The 16,743-nt window shown below is 34.1% G+C and overlaps 2 protein-coding genes across 5 annotated transcripts; one reads left to right on the top strand and one right to left on the bottom strand.

Moving 5' to 3' along the window:
* The first annotated feature begins 233 nt into the window (after positions 1–233).
* LOC100819079 (protein YABBY 4) lies at positions 234–2,484 on the top strand. The gene is made up of 7 exons (XM_003520078.5): positions 234–398; positions 913–1,044; positions 1,286–1,391; positions 1,553–1,601; positions 1,925–2,000; positions 2,142–2,198; positions 2,315–2,484. The coding sequence occupies exons 1-7, from the start codon at positions 306–308 to the stop codon at positions 2,321–2,323; spliced, it is 522 nt and encodes a 173-aa protein (XP_003520126.1). The 5' UTR covers positions 234–305; the 3' UTR covers positions 2,324–2,484.
* Positions 716–16,561, bottom strand: LOC100819615 (transcriptional elongation regulator MINIYO). Of its 4 annotated transcripts, XR_005889801.1 has the most exons (12): positions 16,266–16,561; positions 14,118–15,174; positions 12,493–12,587; positions 12,154–12,341; positions 10,280–10,385; positions 9,935–10,195; positions 9,616–9,801; positions 7,251–9,521; positions 6,177–6,386; positions 5,582–5,777; positions 5,350–5,429; positions 716–1,047 (listed from the first exon to the last, which is right to left on the bottom strand). XR_005889801.1 is itself a non-coding variant. In XM_006574894.4 (11 exons), exons 1-10 carry the CDS (start codon positions 16,497–16,499, stop codon positions 5,586–5,588), a joined length of 4,800 nt encoding a protein of 1,599 aa, XP_006574957.1. In that variant the 5' UTR covers positions 16,500–16,561; the 3' UTR covers positions 5,310–5,429; positions 5,582–5,585. The 4 variants fall into 4 exon arrangements, 3 of the variants coding, with proteins under 3 accessions (XP_006574957.1, XP_014622188.1, XP_014622185.1); XM_006574894.4 differs by lacking the exon at positions 716–1,047 and having other exon boundaries at positions 5,310–5,429; XM_014766702.3 differs by lacking the exon at positions 716–1,047 and having other exon boundaries at positions 5,310–5,777; positions 9,935–10,192.
* Positions 16,562–16,743: the final 182 nt, after the last annotated feature.

Raw genomic sequence — 16,743 nt, forward strand, 5'->3', positions numbered from 1 at the left:
ATTTTGACGATTGTAGATGGTTAATTAGTGTCAGTGCTTGGTGCAGGTCATGTCTGCAAACAAAGCGTGCAATATATATAATGCTGCAGCAAATTGTACTACAAGAAGACCAAGTGGTAAAACCAAAACTACTCTTCTTTTTTTGAAGCTACCCCACAACACAACACAACTCCTATTCCTATATATCACCCACTGACCCTTTCAAATTGCTATCTTAAACCCTACAACTACTGCAACATTTTCCTCCCTCGGCTTAACCCTACTCTCTCTCACCCTTCTCCTCCTAACCCTTGTTCCTTTTAAATATGAACCACGAAGACAAACTCACCATGGACCTGGTTCCACCATCTGAACACCTCTGCTACGTTCGTTGCAACTTCTGCAACACTGTCCTCGCGGTAACTTCATCTTTAAACACTACTACAAATAATAATATACATACCTACCCCTCTTTAACTTGTTTAATGACTCATGTTTCTACTTATTCATATTTATGTTATAGTATCATAAGGTTACGTTTATGTGCATGTATTGAACTTCTATGTATGATACAAGCATATAATATATATACCCAAGGTTTTTAAAAACAGTCCAAGACCATGATTTCGGTTGCAACATCAAGGTTTTTGTCCACAATTTTTCGCAATGTCAAAACACAATGAAACTGTAAAACCGTGAACATAATTTAAAACCTTGTATATGCATGCCTATTGGAAAATGGTTAACAATTTTTTATATATAAGAAAAATTGAATTTGTTAAATTGATGAGTACAAGTGGTATACTCAGAAGTACATTAACAAAAATAATGTTACCTAAAATTGAAAGAGGGGAATGAACTAGAGATATATTTATACATATGTAGGGTCATATATATACTCATATATATGTTGATGTTTTTGTTTGTGTGCAGGTTGGTATCCCATGCAAGAGGCTGTTAGACACTGTGACAGTGAAGTGTGGTCACTGCAGCAACCTCTCCTTTCTGAGCACCAGACCCCCAAGTTCTCAAAGCCAAAGCGTTGATCACACCCTCAGTCTGCAGGTTCTGTACCCCCCAAAAATAAAACATTAATCATTAATAATATTCATGAACAAGACGCACATTTTATATTCTATATATACTATATGATCTAATGCTTATGTTTTAGTTTTCTTCTTCCTTGCTATGCTATATTTGGGCTTTTCTTTGAGATGAATAGTATAGTGATGGTTGGTTAGGAAAAAAGTGAAAGTGTATGTATCATTATGTATACAAACATAAGCATCTGTTTTGTTTCCAGCAGGGGTTTTACAGTAATGCCAAAAAGGGACAAGCATCATCTTCATCTTCCTCACCAACAACATCTAACGAGTCAGTGTCCCCAAAAGCAGCATCATTTGTTGTGAAACGTACGTATATAGTTACCACAGATCAAAACAAACCCTTTTCAGAAACACCCTCTCCAAACAATTATATAACATGAGACTTACATAATCATATGATGTTTTTTTTTTCTCTACCCCCCCAACCATGTAAATGTCCTTATTATTTTGTTTGATTTCTTTTTCAGCACCTGAGAAAAAGCACCGTCTCCCTTCTGCTTACAACCGTTTCATGAAGTAAGTGCAAAAGAGATGTGTACTTCTTTTTTGTTCAACAAAGTTTATTCATGTAAATGTCTTTTGCTCTAATATCACAACCCTAAACAGTTTAACTAAAAAAGAATACTTGTTCAACAAAGTTTTATCATCAAATGAAAGTTTATTCATAAATTTGATTATGAAGCTTAGTTAAGAATAACTTATTTTAATAATTTCTTGAGAAGGGTTATTGTCTTATTGAAATAAATTCAAAAGGATTTGTATAAAAAGGTCATAAGTTGCTTTCGTAAACTTCATTTTTTTTTCATTTACTACTTGGTTGATGTTGTTGTGAATGTCAGAGAGGAGATACAGCGCATCAAAGCTGCGAACCCTGAGATCCCACATCGAGAAGCTTTCAGTGCTGCAGCGAAAAATGTAATTTTTTTTCTTCTAAATTAACCCTTTGTTTAGGCTTTAGGGTTAGCACTGCACATACTTGTAACTAGCTTAACGTTTCTTGAAACTCACAAAATGTTCATACATGTTCCTAACTTGTGCTCCACAACTAATTCACAGTGGGCTAGGTTCATTCCAAATTCACCAACCAGTTCAGTTTCTGCAACTAAAGTTAATGTAAGAATTCGTGATCATTATTATTTCCATGATTAATAAAAAGAATAATTTCCATGAATGCTTTTCTCCAAGATTATTAATCATTGGCTAATTAATTTTTATTAACTCGTGTGCAGGCTGATTGAGAGAGCTGTGGCATGATGGTTTGGAGAGAATTGGAGCAAGTTAACTAATTAACTAGGTGTCACTTAGTTATATTAAACTATGTGTTGTTTAATTTCTCTATCTATATCTTTTGATTTCCTTCAGTATCGAGATGGACTTTATGCATGCATGTAGATCTGAAACCTGTTTAATTAATGAAGGCAGGACCTATATGTATTTAGTACTAAATAATTCTTAATCTAAAATAGTTATGCTAAATTAAGTTCGTATTCTGATCCCCTTTTTAGTGCCATATTGGGAAATGTTTGAAAGATAAATTGCTAGAGTTTAGAAGTAGTGTTACATTTTTAACAAATCAACAAATTCACTTTTCCTTTTGTTATCTTTTAAATAGCCAATAAAATATACACGTTAATTAGCCCATATCTATATTGTATCTATCTGTATGAAATAACAACACTTATAGAAACGTTGTTTCCTACAGAAAAGAAAAAAATTGCAAAGAACACACAAGGTCTTTCACTTTTCCCTTTTTAATCTTTTAAAATATACATGTTAATTCGTGCATATTCCTGCTCTATAAGAGGTAATATATGTAATGGCATATCGTGAAACGTTTCAAGAATCTTGTCATAAATAACCATTGTGCTATATAAGAGGTAACTCTTAACGACTAAGTATACACAATTCATTCCAGTACTCTATTGTTTCTTGTGTCTTAATTGACATAAGCATCAGAGTACTGATGGTTACACACCACCCCTTGTTTAGAAGTGAAAATAGCAAAAAGTACATTAAGTACAAAAATGAAAGTGGATGTTCCGTTAGATGTGCTTGTGAGTAAAATTTGGTGTGCGTTCAAGAACAATGGTTCGTAAAATGTTTGTAATTCTGCGCAGTTTTGATTCTAAGAAGGGTCAGTACACACATGATGAGAAAGGGAAAAGGGTTAATACGTATATGCTTATACATAACACTCAATCAAGAGCTAGATGATTAATTGTTATTGAATGCTCCTAAGCTAATTCACATGTATTGATCCTTCTTCCTTTGTTAGCACATGTGTAATGTATTGTCTCTTCGTAGGACCTAAATGCTCCTGGTCGTATTAGCATCTACCATACAAGACTGAAATTCATAAAATGGGTACAATGGCTATTACAATGTTGATATTTGTGAGTGTGAATCGAGAAAACTATTTTTATTTCATACTTTTATAAAGTATAAAAATGACATCTTATTTTATTAGTTAAAAAAACGTAAGACATTGACAAATGACAAGGTTGTTTATAAAGGTTTTGTATTTTAGGAACTATTTTTTTACTAAAAATACATGTAAAAACTGAAAAATGATAAAAAAAAAAGTATCAAAATACAATTAATTTAAGTCTTTGAAAATGTAATTTGTTGGTCACTTTAGTCCTAGCATTAAAAATATTATTTTTTTGGAATATTATTTAACAAGTTTCTTAGAAGTGAGAATTTTACTTTCTCAAGTTTAATTTTTTTTATTACATTAAAAATATCATGTTATTTTTTAATGTAATAAATAATCAAAATAATTGATAAAAATATCATATAAGTCTTCACTTCTTAGAAAATTTGTCTAAATGTTTCTGATGATTAACTAAATAGATTTTATTTATTCTTGGGATTCATGATTTTCATGCATGAAAAACTCCTCCCCTGAAAACTATTTCCTTATGGTAACCCTTCTAACTAAACTTTATTCAACAAACCTTTATTTGTGTTTGTTTGAGATATCAAGGAGAAAGTGATTTTCTTGCTTGCACTTATCCTGAATGATAAGTGTTTGAAATTTTTTTATTTGTTATTAATTTAAATAATTTTTTAGTCCTTATAATTTAATATTTTTTTTCTTCCTTGCAAAAGAATAGTTTTAGTCATTATAAATTATGATTGTTTTATTTTTCATTTTTAAAACGGTTTAATTATCATTTTTTCCACTGTTTAAAATACTACCTAAATCGCTTCGAGAACAAAAAATAAAACAAACATAATTTATAAGGATTATAATAAATAAAAAATTATAATAATCAAAAACCAAAAATAAAATTACAAAAATTAAAAAGGCATTTAAGCCTATTTTATTTTGTGATTATTCTTACTTTGGACTGGAATTCAGTTCAATTGGTGTTTGATAAGGAACTATTAATGAAGACTCGGTGAAGTAACATGATATGAAGTCAACTAAGTTGGGAGTTGTTAAGGTCATTTTTTATGTTTTTGAATTTCAGAAAATTGAAAACAAAAATTTAAACCAAACATGTTTCTAAATTATTATATTTGAAAATAAAAACTATTTTTAAAAAATAAAAAAATGAAATTACTCAAATAGTAAGGAACCAAAATGATATTTTAGTTTTTTTTTACATTGTGTAAATATATTAATAGGGACAAATATGTCTATAACACTTTTTTCATTCTCTTCTACATGATCTACTCTCAATCTAAACAGCCTCATTTTTAACTCTTTCTTTTATTTCACTTAAAATCTTTCATCATTCAAATAAAATATAAAAGAATAAGACTTAATTACTAATTTGATTTCTAAATTATTTTAAATGATTTAATTTGATTTAGATTTCTAAATGTTCCAAATCCTTTAATATTTAAAAATATTTCAATCAATTTTTTTCTATTAAATTCTAACGATTTTTACTTACAAATTGTGACGGTTTCATTAACAGTATCAATTTCAATTTGATGAAAATGACTTGAGTGAAACATTTTTAAAAATTAGAGCATCAGATTGAAACATTTGGAAATTCAAGGATCAAATTGAATTATTTAAAATAATTTAGAGACTAATTTAGTAATTGAGCCAAAGAATAATACTCATTGCCCACCTCATTTTAAGATAGATTTCAATGGAAATAAGAGAGAAAATGGGAAGATAAAAGAAAAGATACAAAGAAACTGCCACAGATATACTAAGTGAGGCGATAGAAAAGGACGAAATAGAAAGAAAATGGAGTAAAAATGTGATGAAAGAGTATATTTTATAATAACCTAACTAAAATACCTGTATCCTTTCATTATGTACATTGCATGCCTTAGGACTTGGTTCCCAGAATCTTGATAAAAAAACCAGCAGACTCCATTCTAACAAAATATACCAATATCAGTGGCCATGCATGCTCCAATTAATACATTTGAGACATCATTGAAAAAATCTATATATAAGCCTCTGTTGTACTTTATGTATAGCTCATTGTATATCTCGAATATATTTACACGCATTCAATATTAGTTACCTCACTATGAACTGTTTTTTACAACAGCCTTTAACTTATCTACTACTGTCAAAATAGAGGAATTTCCCTCACAAGCCTCAACCAATACTTTTAATCTGGACTCTAACCAACTCTTTTCAGAAAGTATACCATTCAGCTCCTCTCCCATGACAGATGGTGGTGGCTTGTTATGGTGAATGAGGTTCAGTAACATACCCTGCAACAAGAGTTCCATTAGTAAATAGTAATGCCTGGCCACACCAACATTATGGATGTATAATTGAAAATACAGATGCAACAATGCAAATTAAATTAGGAGGTAAAAGATAATACTTTTTCCATGGCCTCAAACTCTTGGTCATAAAAAGGATTTTACCTAAACAGTGATGTCTCACTCTACCCTCTTAAAATTTTATTTGGTAGGCCAAAGTCCTAGCTGATATACATTCCAAACAACTTGATGACAGAACAAGCACACATTCACATATAACATTTGATTTCCTTAATCAGATGGGCTAAAACTAATTGGAGAATGAATGGCAGCACAAATTCTGAATGGAGATTTGCTTAAACTACCATTTGTCCATCAGGATAAAGCTTTCAAGACTTTGGTTACCTCATGTTGCTGTTTCCCAGCATAATCTCGCAACAGAGACCTAGCAAGTCTGTTTCGCAGCAATAACTTATCCGTGGGACAGGCATGAAATATAAAGGAGGAAAGATGATGGACAACAAGAGTATATGCAACTGATCCTCGAATTGCAGCCCTGTCAAGGGCATCAGAAACCCACAAATTCGTATAAGCCTCCAAAATTGCTTCATTATCCTGCAGAGATACAGTACACCAATTAATGTTGATAGATATATGGTGTATTCTGAGCCAAAGACTAGTATGCATTGCTGGTGCAACCACACAGGTGGCAAGTGCACCCCTCCACAGATAATACAGTAGTAAACAATTATCCCACCTACCCATTGAGCTCCAATTGTTTCTATTCACATAAGTTATAGATATTAGCAAAAAAATGGAAAATAAAAATTTTAGATAAGGAAACTTGATGAAAACAATCCTCATTCCTCCGAGGTAACTTACATGACAAAACCATCGTGATAGTTTCTAACTTCAAAGAATCAAAGATACAACCTTACATTTCTTCCCTACTAAAGACAAGCTTTAAAGCAAGCCATTGTAAAAAATATGTGCATGTTTGTTGCAAAGTGACTATCTGTTATATTGTTGGAAGTATAAGATTCTTGACTATATCCAAAATTCCAATTAGGAACTTCACTTTTGTTATGTATCATATAAAAAATAAAAGGACCCAGTGTCAGTATGGCTTAGTTTGGTATTTCCTGTGCTCTCAAAAGCTTCCTCAAAATTCATGAAAGATGCTACAATACAACCAATAAATGTCAAAGGTATTGTAAATTTGTAACACAATTAAAAATTCTGCAACATTAGCTGTACTTTGTAGCATATGCTTTTATGCTTTTAAGCACATTTTAAACAACCACTTTTTGAAAATTTACAAAATTATAAAATATAAAATATAGGTGACATTTATAATTCAACCCAATATCATCAACATAGAAAGAAAAAATGTATCAAAGAACAAGTACTCAAACAATATCCTCTGCGGATAATGTTCCATAGTAAAATAGCTGGTAGTGAATGAATATGTTTTTTTACCTCAGCGGGTTCAAGGTATCCTTCAGCACCAGAGAAGCATTTTTCTAAAGGTGGCAAAAGCTCAAGAACACGAGAATTGGACAGTGTATTCCAGGCAGCAAGTCGAATGGAAGTTTCAACACAACGGTGTAGATAAAGTGAAACTTGCCGGCCAAAAATAACATCACCATAAGAAACAGCAGAAAACTGCTCCACAAGTTCTTCAAGAAAAGTTGAGTAACTTTCATGAATCTCAGTTTGGAACCTCAGAAACTCAAGATGCTTTTTATCATCTGAAATAACTTCTTTACTTTGGTTTAACCTTGCATTATCAAGAAGCTCACCATAAAGATCCTGCAAAGCTTCAAAAATATCCCTGCTCCAATCTTGTTCAAGTATTTCCATTCCAACAAGGAAATTGACAGATAAGGAATGTAACTTCCATGTCAATGATACTTGTTGAACAGGAGAAGGAATGTCAGTGCCATGAAAAATGGACATTGCTTCAACACCTAAAACAAAGAAAAGTCCACATTTGGCGACTTCAAGCAGATTAGAGGGATCATGTAGTACATCATCAACAATTTTAGTACCAGCCCGCTTGCTATGGAAAATTGTTGAGATTGGACTAAGGTAAAAGTGAACTGGAAGTGGTAGTTTCTGGTGAGCCCATTCTATCATTATAGAATTACAGCACGGAGTTGTCACGGAAGACGTGTCTGAATCCTCATATATGGTTTCCAAACAAGCACCAACCTTTGGAGAGGTCTTAATGCCAGAGGAACTACTGCCATCCACAGATTTAGACTTCACCTTTACAGACAACCATCTGCTCCTGAAATGAGATGATAACATTCTGCTTAAGTGCATGTAATCCTCTTCTTCATGTTGCCAGCCAAAGGTTTTACCCCTCCTATTCAAGAGTAAACTCTGTATGCAGAGATCAAGGTGCTTCAAAACAGAGACATGGAACAAGAAATCCAATGTCTTTTCTACAACAACCTTATCTCTAGGTCCTGCAGTTAAACACAATCCCAAGCCAGCATTAACCCTTTGGATGGTGAAGGTTGTTTCTTCAGTCACGACACCTTTAGATGCATTTTCAAAAATTTCCAGCAAATAGACAAGAAATCTTGCATCTGCTTGTGCCAATAAAACTGTTGCTGACCAAAATCCTCCACCTGAGGCACCCCATCCAATTCCTGCCCCTGGAACCAGTCCTCCTCTGCCAAATGACTCAATGGACTGTATGCGGTGCCACCCTGAAGAAACTGAAAACATGAAAACATCAAGCATATACCTTAATTCAACCCAACACCCTTTAACGATGCCATCCTCAAGCACTTTTCCTTCTTTTGAGAGACTTTGTTCTTGGCATGGGAGACTACAGATGCTAGCCTTGGCAGACTGTATCAGATTATCAATTGCAGTAATAATCTTAACCATTCCATTTAGACAACAGGTGGAAGCTAAAGACATTTCAATATCATCCTTCTGCCTCAAATAAACTAGTTCCTTCATAAAAGATTCGCCTTTAGAATCTCTTCCACATTTTGCCCCAAAAGATGCAGAAAAGCCCAAAAACCAATATTTGATTACCTCAAGTCCAATCTTAGGTACAAATTCTGGAAGCCATGGCACATGCCCTTCAGTTTCAATAGTATCCCCCCATGTCATCCTTTCAAGCACTCTGAAAAGCATGTGAGTCACAGCAGCATACACCCACAACAAAGGAGTTGCAGAAAGATCTCGGAAAGTAAAGTCATATCTTCCTTCTTCCTGTCCCTCAAAGAACTTAGATACTTCTGGATCATTTCTGCTTGCTATCCACTTTATGGCTAAGTCAACCATTGGACCAACATAATTCCAAGACCATACCTCTGTGTCACCAGCAGACTCTGGAAGTTGATTGTTTAGGCACTGCTTTGAAAATAGGTTTGGAAGTTTTCCAGCCAAAGACTCCAGAACAAGGTAAGCCTCCCTAGAGATGGAAGTAGATTCATCCAAAACATTGTTTTCAACAAGTTTTTCAAATGAAGGCGGATTCAACCAAAAACACAAGGCAGGGAACATTTCCGAGAAGTAAGACACACAATATCCATATTGAATGCAGACCCTCCAGAAACGCATTTGTTCAACAATCAGAGCAGATGTGAGTTTACATTTTTCCTTCCCTAACCTTAGCCAGTGGTCAATGGAGGAAGGGCTTTGATATAAATTCCAAGTCATAGCCTGAAAATACCCTTTCTTTATAAACTCTAAACAAGATTTCCGGTCCGACCGAGCTAAAACCTTTTCCAAAATCAAATGAAACATTAGGAATGATTCTCTAGCTGATGATGCAGAAATAACTTCCTGTAAAATAAAATGGAAAATTACCACTCACCTTCAAGAGTCTTACAGATCTAATCATAGAAGATCGAATTTCAAAATTTTCAGCAGTATATCTATTTGCAATTGTCTGAACAAGTCTTTCACATTTCAGTACAGCATTAGCACATGTAGGTGAATGCCTCGCTATAGCAATCAGTACGGAAATAATACATTCTTCTAAAGCTGTTGTAGGATCTGTCTGCAACCATTAGAGAATAATGAATTTGACATGAAAGTTCAAACCTTGTAAAACAAAAATATCCTTAATCTTTGTAGACAGAATCTCATGACATCAAATGTTTCAGCATGATGAATGATTAATTATGTTTTACCTCCAAAAGATAACGAAGCCTAGGAAGGATTCCCATGCGAACTAGACCTACAGTAAAATCTTGCCCAGCAACCACTATATCGTCTTGAATAGTATGTTTTCCTTCGGTCTCATTATCCATTGAATCATCACTGAAAGGAAGAATATTAGAAGGTTTGGCACTGTACTTCCAGAAACCCCCTTGAAGGAATCCATCATTAATATCAGGTCTGCTCCTAAAAACTGGAGCCGTGCAAATATCCATGTCACAAGTTGCTATCTTCTGGAATTAAAATAAAAAACCAGATGAATCTAATTTTAAACGCAACAATATTGTCAAATTAAAAGATAATAAAAATCCAGTTACCTCTGAGATATTACAATAGTTCTCATTTGCATCATAACTCAATACACATTGAACAACTTTTGCACAGGCCAGAACTACAGAATTGTGGTTATCATCAAGACATATCCTACAAAAAATCAGAGCACAATACTGCTGTCAAAAGATGGCCATATAATGAGGAAAAAAATTATAAAAATACAATTTGAAAGAATTAAAGTATTCATCAGTATATTTATCATAAGCTAGTCAAAATAGCACAAGGATCACAAGTCACAACATAATAATACCATCTATTGGCAAAATTCAAACATATTGACAAGATATATAGCCATCTATTTGGGATGACATTTATTTGCATTTAGTAATTTATAATTCAAAATAAAATATCTTTCTAGCCTCACCAACACTCCATGTTATTAAATACAAGAGGACAGAAGGTATTATGAGTCAATCAAGTATGCAATCTACATTCCCACTCTTCCAATTGAATTTTAGAAACAGCTATGCAGGTAGTAAAATTACCCAAGGGTCCAAGGGCCAACCAGCTTCTGTTTTAACATATGATGCTCATCACAGTTTTAGGAAGAAACCACAAAAAAGGGCACAGATTAGGAAAAGCCAGTATACATAAGAGCTCATCCCAAAACATAACAATCAACAAAGCTTATATAAGCAAAGAATTTATTAAGATAGAAGAGAAAGATACAAATATAAGAGGATAAGAATCCTCAAGGACTAAAGACACGACAACCAAAAATTAAAGGAAAAAAACAAAGATTAAGAAACACACAATCAATCAAACAAAAATAAAATCTTATATATAAAGACCATAAGCAGAACACCACAAAGAAGCTAGAAAAACTAGCTGAACCCGAATGAACTCATTAGAAGACTATCATCCACAGAAGATGATTTCTAACTGAATATACCCAAAGAACTTCACACAGAGAAGAACACCAAAACTTTCTGGATTCTCAGCTAGTACCAAATCCTCCAAAATTAACATACAGGAAGTGCTGAAGATTCTAGGGACGAACCCCATATTCTATGAAAACACTAAACAAATTATTCCAGAGAAAGGAAACTGCTGGGCAATGTAAGAACAAATGAGAACCAGAACCATAGCTCAATCTGGACATCATGCAGTAACTAGGAGATAAGGCAATTAGGCATCAAATTTGACAGATCAAAATCTTTACATACAAAGAAGAAAAGATAGACAATGGCAGAAGGAAAGACAGCTAACTGGAAGGAAGAAAAAAACCACAGAAACAAAGATGAGCACCAGTTTAGAGAACTAGGCAGCAGGTGATGGGGTCAAATCACAGAGGATGGGACCACTTTGAAACCAGGTTAATATTATAGGGATTTAATTAAATAAAGAGAATAGGAGAGAATGCTATCTTCATCGGTGTGTAATGATATGTGACAAAAGACAAAGCACTAATCCTCATCCTTAAGAAAAGATTCCAAATCCTAATTAATTAAGAAATCATGAAAAATAATTAAATATGGAAACCACTCTCAAGAGATTAACTAAGATACTCTAAAGTATTCTAAGGCATAATAATATTAAACATTTTACCACAAAAAAGGCTGGCTTCAAGAGTGCAAGACATGTAAATAATCAGTAATGTAAACAGATAGATATGTGATCTCAAGCTTCATTGAGTCCATCTCACATGCCAGATGAAAGTGATATTAAAATTACACACATAACCAAGCTGGAATTTTACTTACATCCAAACCTATCAACTTGTATGATTAATGATTAACAGCAATATAAACAACAATATTCGTTTTCTTAAAAGAAGAAAAAGAAACCCATGCATCTTCACTCAGTCATAGCAGGTAGTTTATAATACCAACAGCTTGGACCAAAAAGTAAACTTTACCTAAGTGACAACACAAGCTCAGGTTCTGGGCCGAGTGCAAAAGCCCAAACAGCCTCCCAGTCAACTGATTTGTCAACTTTGTTCTCAATTTTTGTCATATGCCCTGTTCTGTCTTCGCAAATATAGTGTAATGCCTTATCAAGCACAGATGAAAGGAGATGCAATGCAAGGGTCCTTTGTCCAGGAATCTAAAAAAACAAAACATTTGGCAGACGCTGTGTTACTAAAGGGGAATGCTATAAATTTATATATTTTATATTCATAATTGTAAAGCCATCCAAACTGTTCCAGGTCCAGGCATCCAACTGAAATATACATCAGTTACAACAAATAACATACCACACTTCTAGTGAGTGCCACTGCTTCTTTAATTGTATAACCGGCAGCACCAGGATCTCCCTCAGTCCGTAGATAGTCACGTTCATTGGCATTGTCTGTATCATGACAAAGAATTGTCACATAAAGAAAATTCAAAATTTATATTTAAACCTCCATCCTATTTCCAAAATAAACAGGATATCAATGAATATAGTAATATACAACAAATGCTAAGATTTGATGGATATCAGTGCTAACAGAATAATCAGGATATCAATGGATATCCATGAATATTCATTATTTAAATCAATATTTGCACCTCCGTTCTGTTATATGCAAATGCTAACATCTAATATGCTGAATATACAACAGAAGCCATCTAATCAAGTCTATGAACTTGGAAACATTTGGAAGCAAAGGAAACCATACAGAAATTTCAGTCTAGGCATGAACCAGAACATTATTGTAATTTGTGGCAAATGCAGGGGGGCAGGGAGCATAATCTACTCAGTGCTATCAGACAAGCCATGATATAGCAACATCATTGATCTTAACTTTCCTGTATTTGTATTTACCAGCAATATATTGCCTACATGACACATGGAAATGCTAAAATGTTTGATAAAGATTAAATTTGGATTAATAATCGCCAATTTTTCAAAATCTCTCTCAGAAACCAGAAAAAATGTGATTATTTCTCCAAATAAGTTAAACAAACAGTAAGTGTTTTTTTTGGTTCATGTGCATTTAGAAATGTAGTCAACCAAAAAAAGATCATCAATTGCTGGGAACAAAAAATACTACTCCCTCCGGACTGAAATATAAGCAAAAAAAACTAATTCACACTCATCAATAAAATTAGTTAGCATTATTTAATTTTGTTAGTCTCAATAAAAAAAGTTAATTTATTTCCTAAAGTACCATTTACATTAATTGCATAGGACAAAAAAGAGAAGTTTATTGGAAATAAAACTCTAATTAAATGAAGGGTATTTTGGAGATATTATCATTAAATAGGAGAGAGTTAGTTAAAATTTGTTTATATTTTAACCCAAACACATTGATTTTTTGTTGCTTATATTTTAGTCTGGAGGTAGTATAATGTATAATATTGAATACAAATCACAATCTATAAACAATGGTTGATGTTTCATGAAGCAAAGTATTCAAACATTAGCAACCCAAACTATCACTAGCTTTACCACATACCCAATAAAGAAAAAAAAATTACAGAAGAGCATATATCTACATTAAGAAGACAATACTATTACTATCACTAACCAAGCACCTACATATGCAAAACACTAAATACAGAAGAACCCATATATTGTTAGGATTCATCGAGCAGAGAGAGAAAGAGAGCACTGAGATATTCAGAGTGATTACTGATAAAATGTTTATTCATTGATCGCAAATAGAAGAGGTATGTCTGAGATATATAGAGATAGCCTAGCTGAAATTAATCTGTCAGTTACAACTGACTAATAACAGAATTCTTAGCCGGCACTTGTTAGTTAACTACAGAGTCCAGAATGGTACAAGGAGATACTCTAATATATATACATATGCAAGGATCATACAAAGCATCATCTTGATATTAGAACCAGAAGATAGTAAAGAAACATAAGAAGAATAGAAACGCATACCATAAACTGATACACGTTCAGAATCAACAACATCCCCAACCAAGGAAAATCGTAGCTCCCTAACAGCCTCAACTCTATTGCTCCAAGCATTCCATGCACTACTACTAGCGGTGGTTGAAGTCTTCGTGCTAATTTTCTCATCATCTAGCTTTTCTTTGGATGGTGGCACAATCACTGTTTGAGCGATCCCATCCTCTGTGTGTAGATGTTTTGCATCCTGAGGACTCTGAGCATGTCCATTCACAGATTCTGAGCCAATATCCACTTCTAATTTTAGTTTCTTCAATTTATTCTGCCCCCTCTTCTGCAGTAATTTTAGTAATGCAGGGCTCATCTTCTCCATTATCTCAGTCTGGGCTTCTGCAATCTCCTCAGCTGACATTTGCTGAATCCGAGCTCGATTCTCAGCATCAATTTCACTATCAAGAGACACGGACTTTTGTTCACTTCTAATACTATTGGAACTAGAACAAGACAGCATGCTTGAATTCAAGTCAGTTTGCCCTGGCCTTTGCACATCCAGGGATCCAAAATTGTAATCAGGCATCCAATCAGAAGAAATTTGGTCCAATCCAGGCACAGATTCATTTTGCTCCTTGTCATCATAAATTCTGGCGTGTTTAACTTTTTCCTCATGATCTACCTTATTTAATGTATCTACTTCCATAGTGGTAGTTGAATTGATAAACCCACCATCTGAGTTATCTAACAGTGGTTTTGTATCCACTTTCATTGGAGAAATGACATTATCATCCAAAGATGAGGTTTTCTTGTATGTGCTCTTACTGCCCTTTTCATTCTTCTTTTTCCCAGTAGTTTGGCTAAAGCTTGACACATCCTTCTCTGATTCCTTCCCGAAGGAAGAACTATCATCCCGAGTGATCTCTTTCCATTTTCTAAAATCCAAACCCTTTTTCCTCCTCCTCTGTACCGGCTTGGCAAAGGCTGAAACTTTTTCAAACTCCTGCAAATTTTTATCTTCTTCATCCTTAACATTATTGTCACTATCATCATCCTCACCATCATCATCCCCTCTACTACTCAGTGGACGCCAATGCTGTAAAATCACCACAACCTAACTATCAGTCCACAAAACTTACTAGCCATTACACAAACTACATTCACAATAAACCAAAATGAGTCAATTTAAGCATACATATTGTCATTTTTCATAGCCACCTAAGACCTTTGAGGCTCAACAAAATTGATGAACAATTCAGTGGTTACTCCTACACAGATTTTTCCATGTAAACCAATTAATAATAACTCATCTAGTCCCATATTTTATTTTCTTTTGGGATCAGCAAAAGAAGATACATTAAACAAGAGGTACAAGCTGTCCCTTTAATATAGACTAAAGCAAACAAGCTGAATACAACTCAAAATATCTCAAGCTATTGTAACTTTTCAAACATGAAAATCCCCTCCTATACATATACTGGAACATGGAAAGACCACTTATATCACTACTCAGAAAAAACATTATGACTATTTCAATTGTGTGATCCTCCATAAAATAAGCATGCATACTATTGAAAACCACTCGTGCCAGCACCCATTCATATGTTATTTATTCTGCATAATTTGTAATACAGCACCGCACAGTACAACAATGCCAGAATCAAATTACCGACAGCTTAAAACAGTACTAGAATTTAGTCCCATATTTTAGGGGAGACAAAAAGAAAAAGAAAACCCATATATCCTATTTGTTGTGTTCAGTCAAAAACACCCAGAAAACAATGAAATAAGAAGAATGCAGTGAACCCCACCACATGCCAAAACAATGTATAACTCTGCATGTCTCCCATTAACACTCACTAAATCTTAATTCAGAATTTTCCAACATACCCTCCTCGGCTAAACTCCCTATACGCCTAGAAAACACTAAAAGACTATTTTATTTTATTTTTCTTCTCACACATTATTCATACCAACACATATTAATTTTCATTAAGCTGAAGCATAACACAACACAATACAAAAGGGTAGTTGAAGGACATTAAAAGACGTTTTTTTTTTCAGCTTTTCACGCATTACTCATAACAACACAACCTAATTTCCATTAAGTTGAAGCATAAATCAACACAATACAAGAATAAAGCCTTGCACCAAAAAGGGCACTTGAAGGAGAATACGGTGACTTACAGGGCCATGTGAACGATGGCGCGCAACGGGGAAAGGAAGAACAGTGGGTTTGGGGAAAAAATGGAAGGGTGGTGTTGTTGTGGGGTTGTTGTGTGAATCAGAGATACCCTTTTCGACGATGGAACCAACCAACTGAAAAGCATCTTTTTCATTTATTTGGAGAGAGCTCGTATTCAATACCTTCGCTAACTTCTTGGGTTGGTCTCCTCCTTTGCCCTTCTTTTGATTATCCATTGCACAACACACTTGACCAACACAACACAAGAAGAAGCGAAACAGAACTGAGAAAGTGAGTGAAAGAGAGAGAGAGGGAAGAAAAAGAGTGAAACTTTGAAGGACAATACTTTGGGCCTGGGTTGCTTGCCAACTTGGGGTTGCTATTCTCATTCCCAAAACTTCTATTCCCACCTCTTAGTTTTTCAAATTCAGTTGAAAGGACGAAACTACCCCTGTTGACAGTCCCCACCCCCCCCCCCCC

This window comes from Glycine max, chromosome 2 (assembly GCF_000004515.6).
Source record: "Glycine max cultivar Williams 82 chromosome 2, Glycine_max_v4.0, whole genome shotgun sequence".
Classification (NCBI taxonomy): Eukaryota; Viridiplantae; Streptophyta; class Magnoliopsida; order Fabales; family Fabaceae; genus Glycine; species Glycine max.

Coding starts and splice junctions, on each gene's coding strand:
- LOC100819079 (XM_003520078.5), top strand. CDS start 306: ATGAACCACGAAGACAAACTCACCATGGACCTGGTTCCACCATCTGAA. Junction 1,045..1,285: donor ATCACACCCTCAGTCTGCAG/GTTCTGTACCCC, acceptor TGTTTCCAGCAG/GGGTTTTACAGTAATGCCAA. Junction 2,001..2,141: donor TCAGTGCTGCAGCGAAAAAT/GTAATTTTTTTT, acceptor ACTAATTCACAG/TGGGCTAGGTTCATTCCAAA.
- LOC100819615 (XM_006574894.4), bottom strand. CDS start 16,499: ATGGATAATCAAAAGAAGGGCAAAGGAGGAGACCAACCCAAGAAGTTA. Junction 9,522..9,615: donor GATCTGTAAGACTCTTGAAG/GTGAGTGGTAAT, acceptor ATTTTGGAAAAG/GTTTTAGCTCGGTCGGACCG. Junction 6,387..7,250: donor GATACCTTGAACCCGCTGAG/GTAAAAAAACAT, acceptor GTATCTCTGCAG/GATAATGAAGCAATTTTGGA.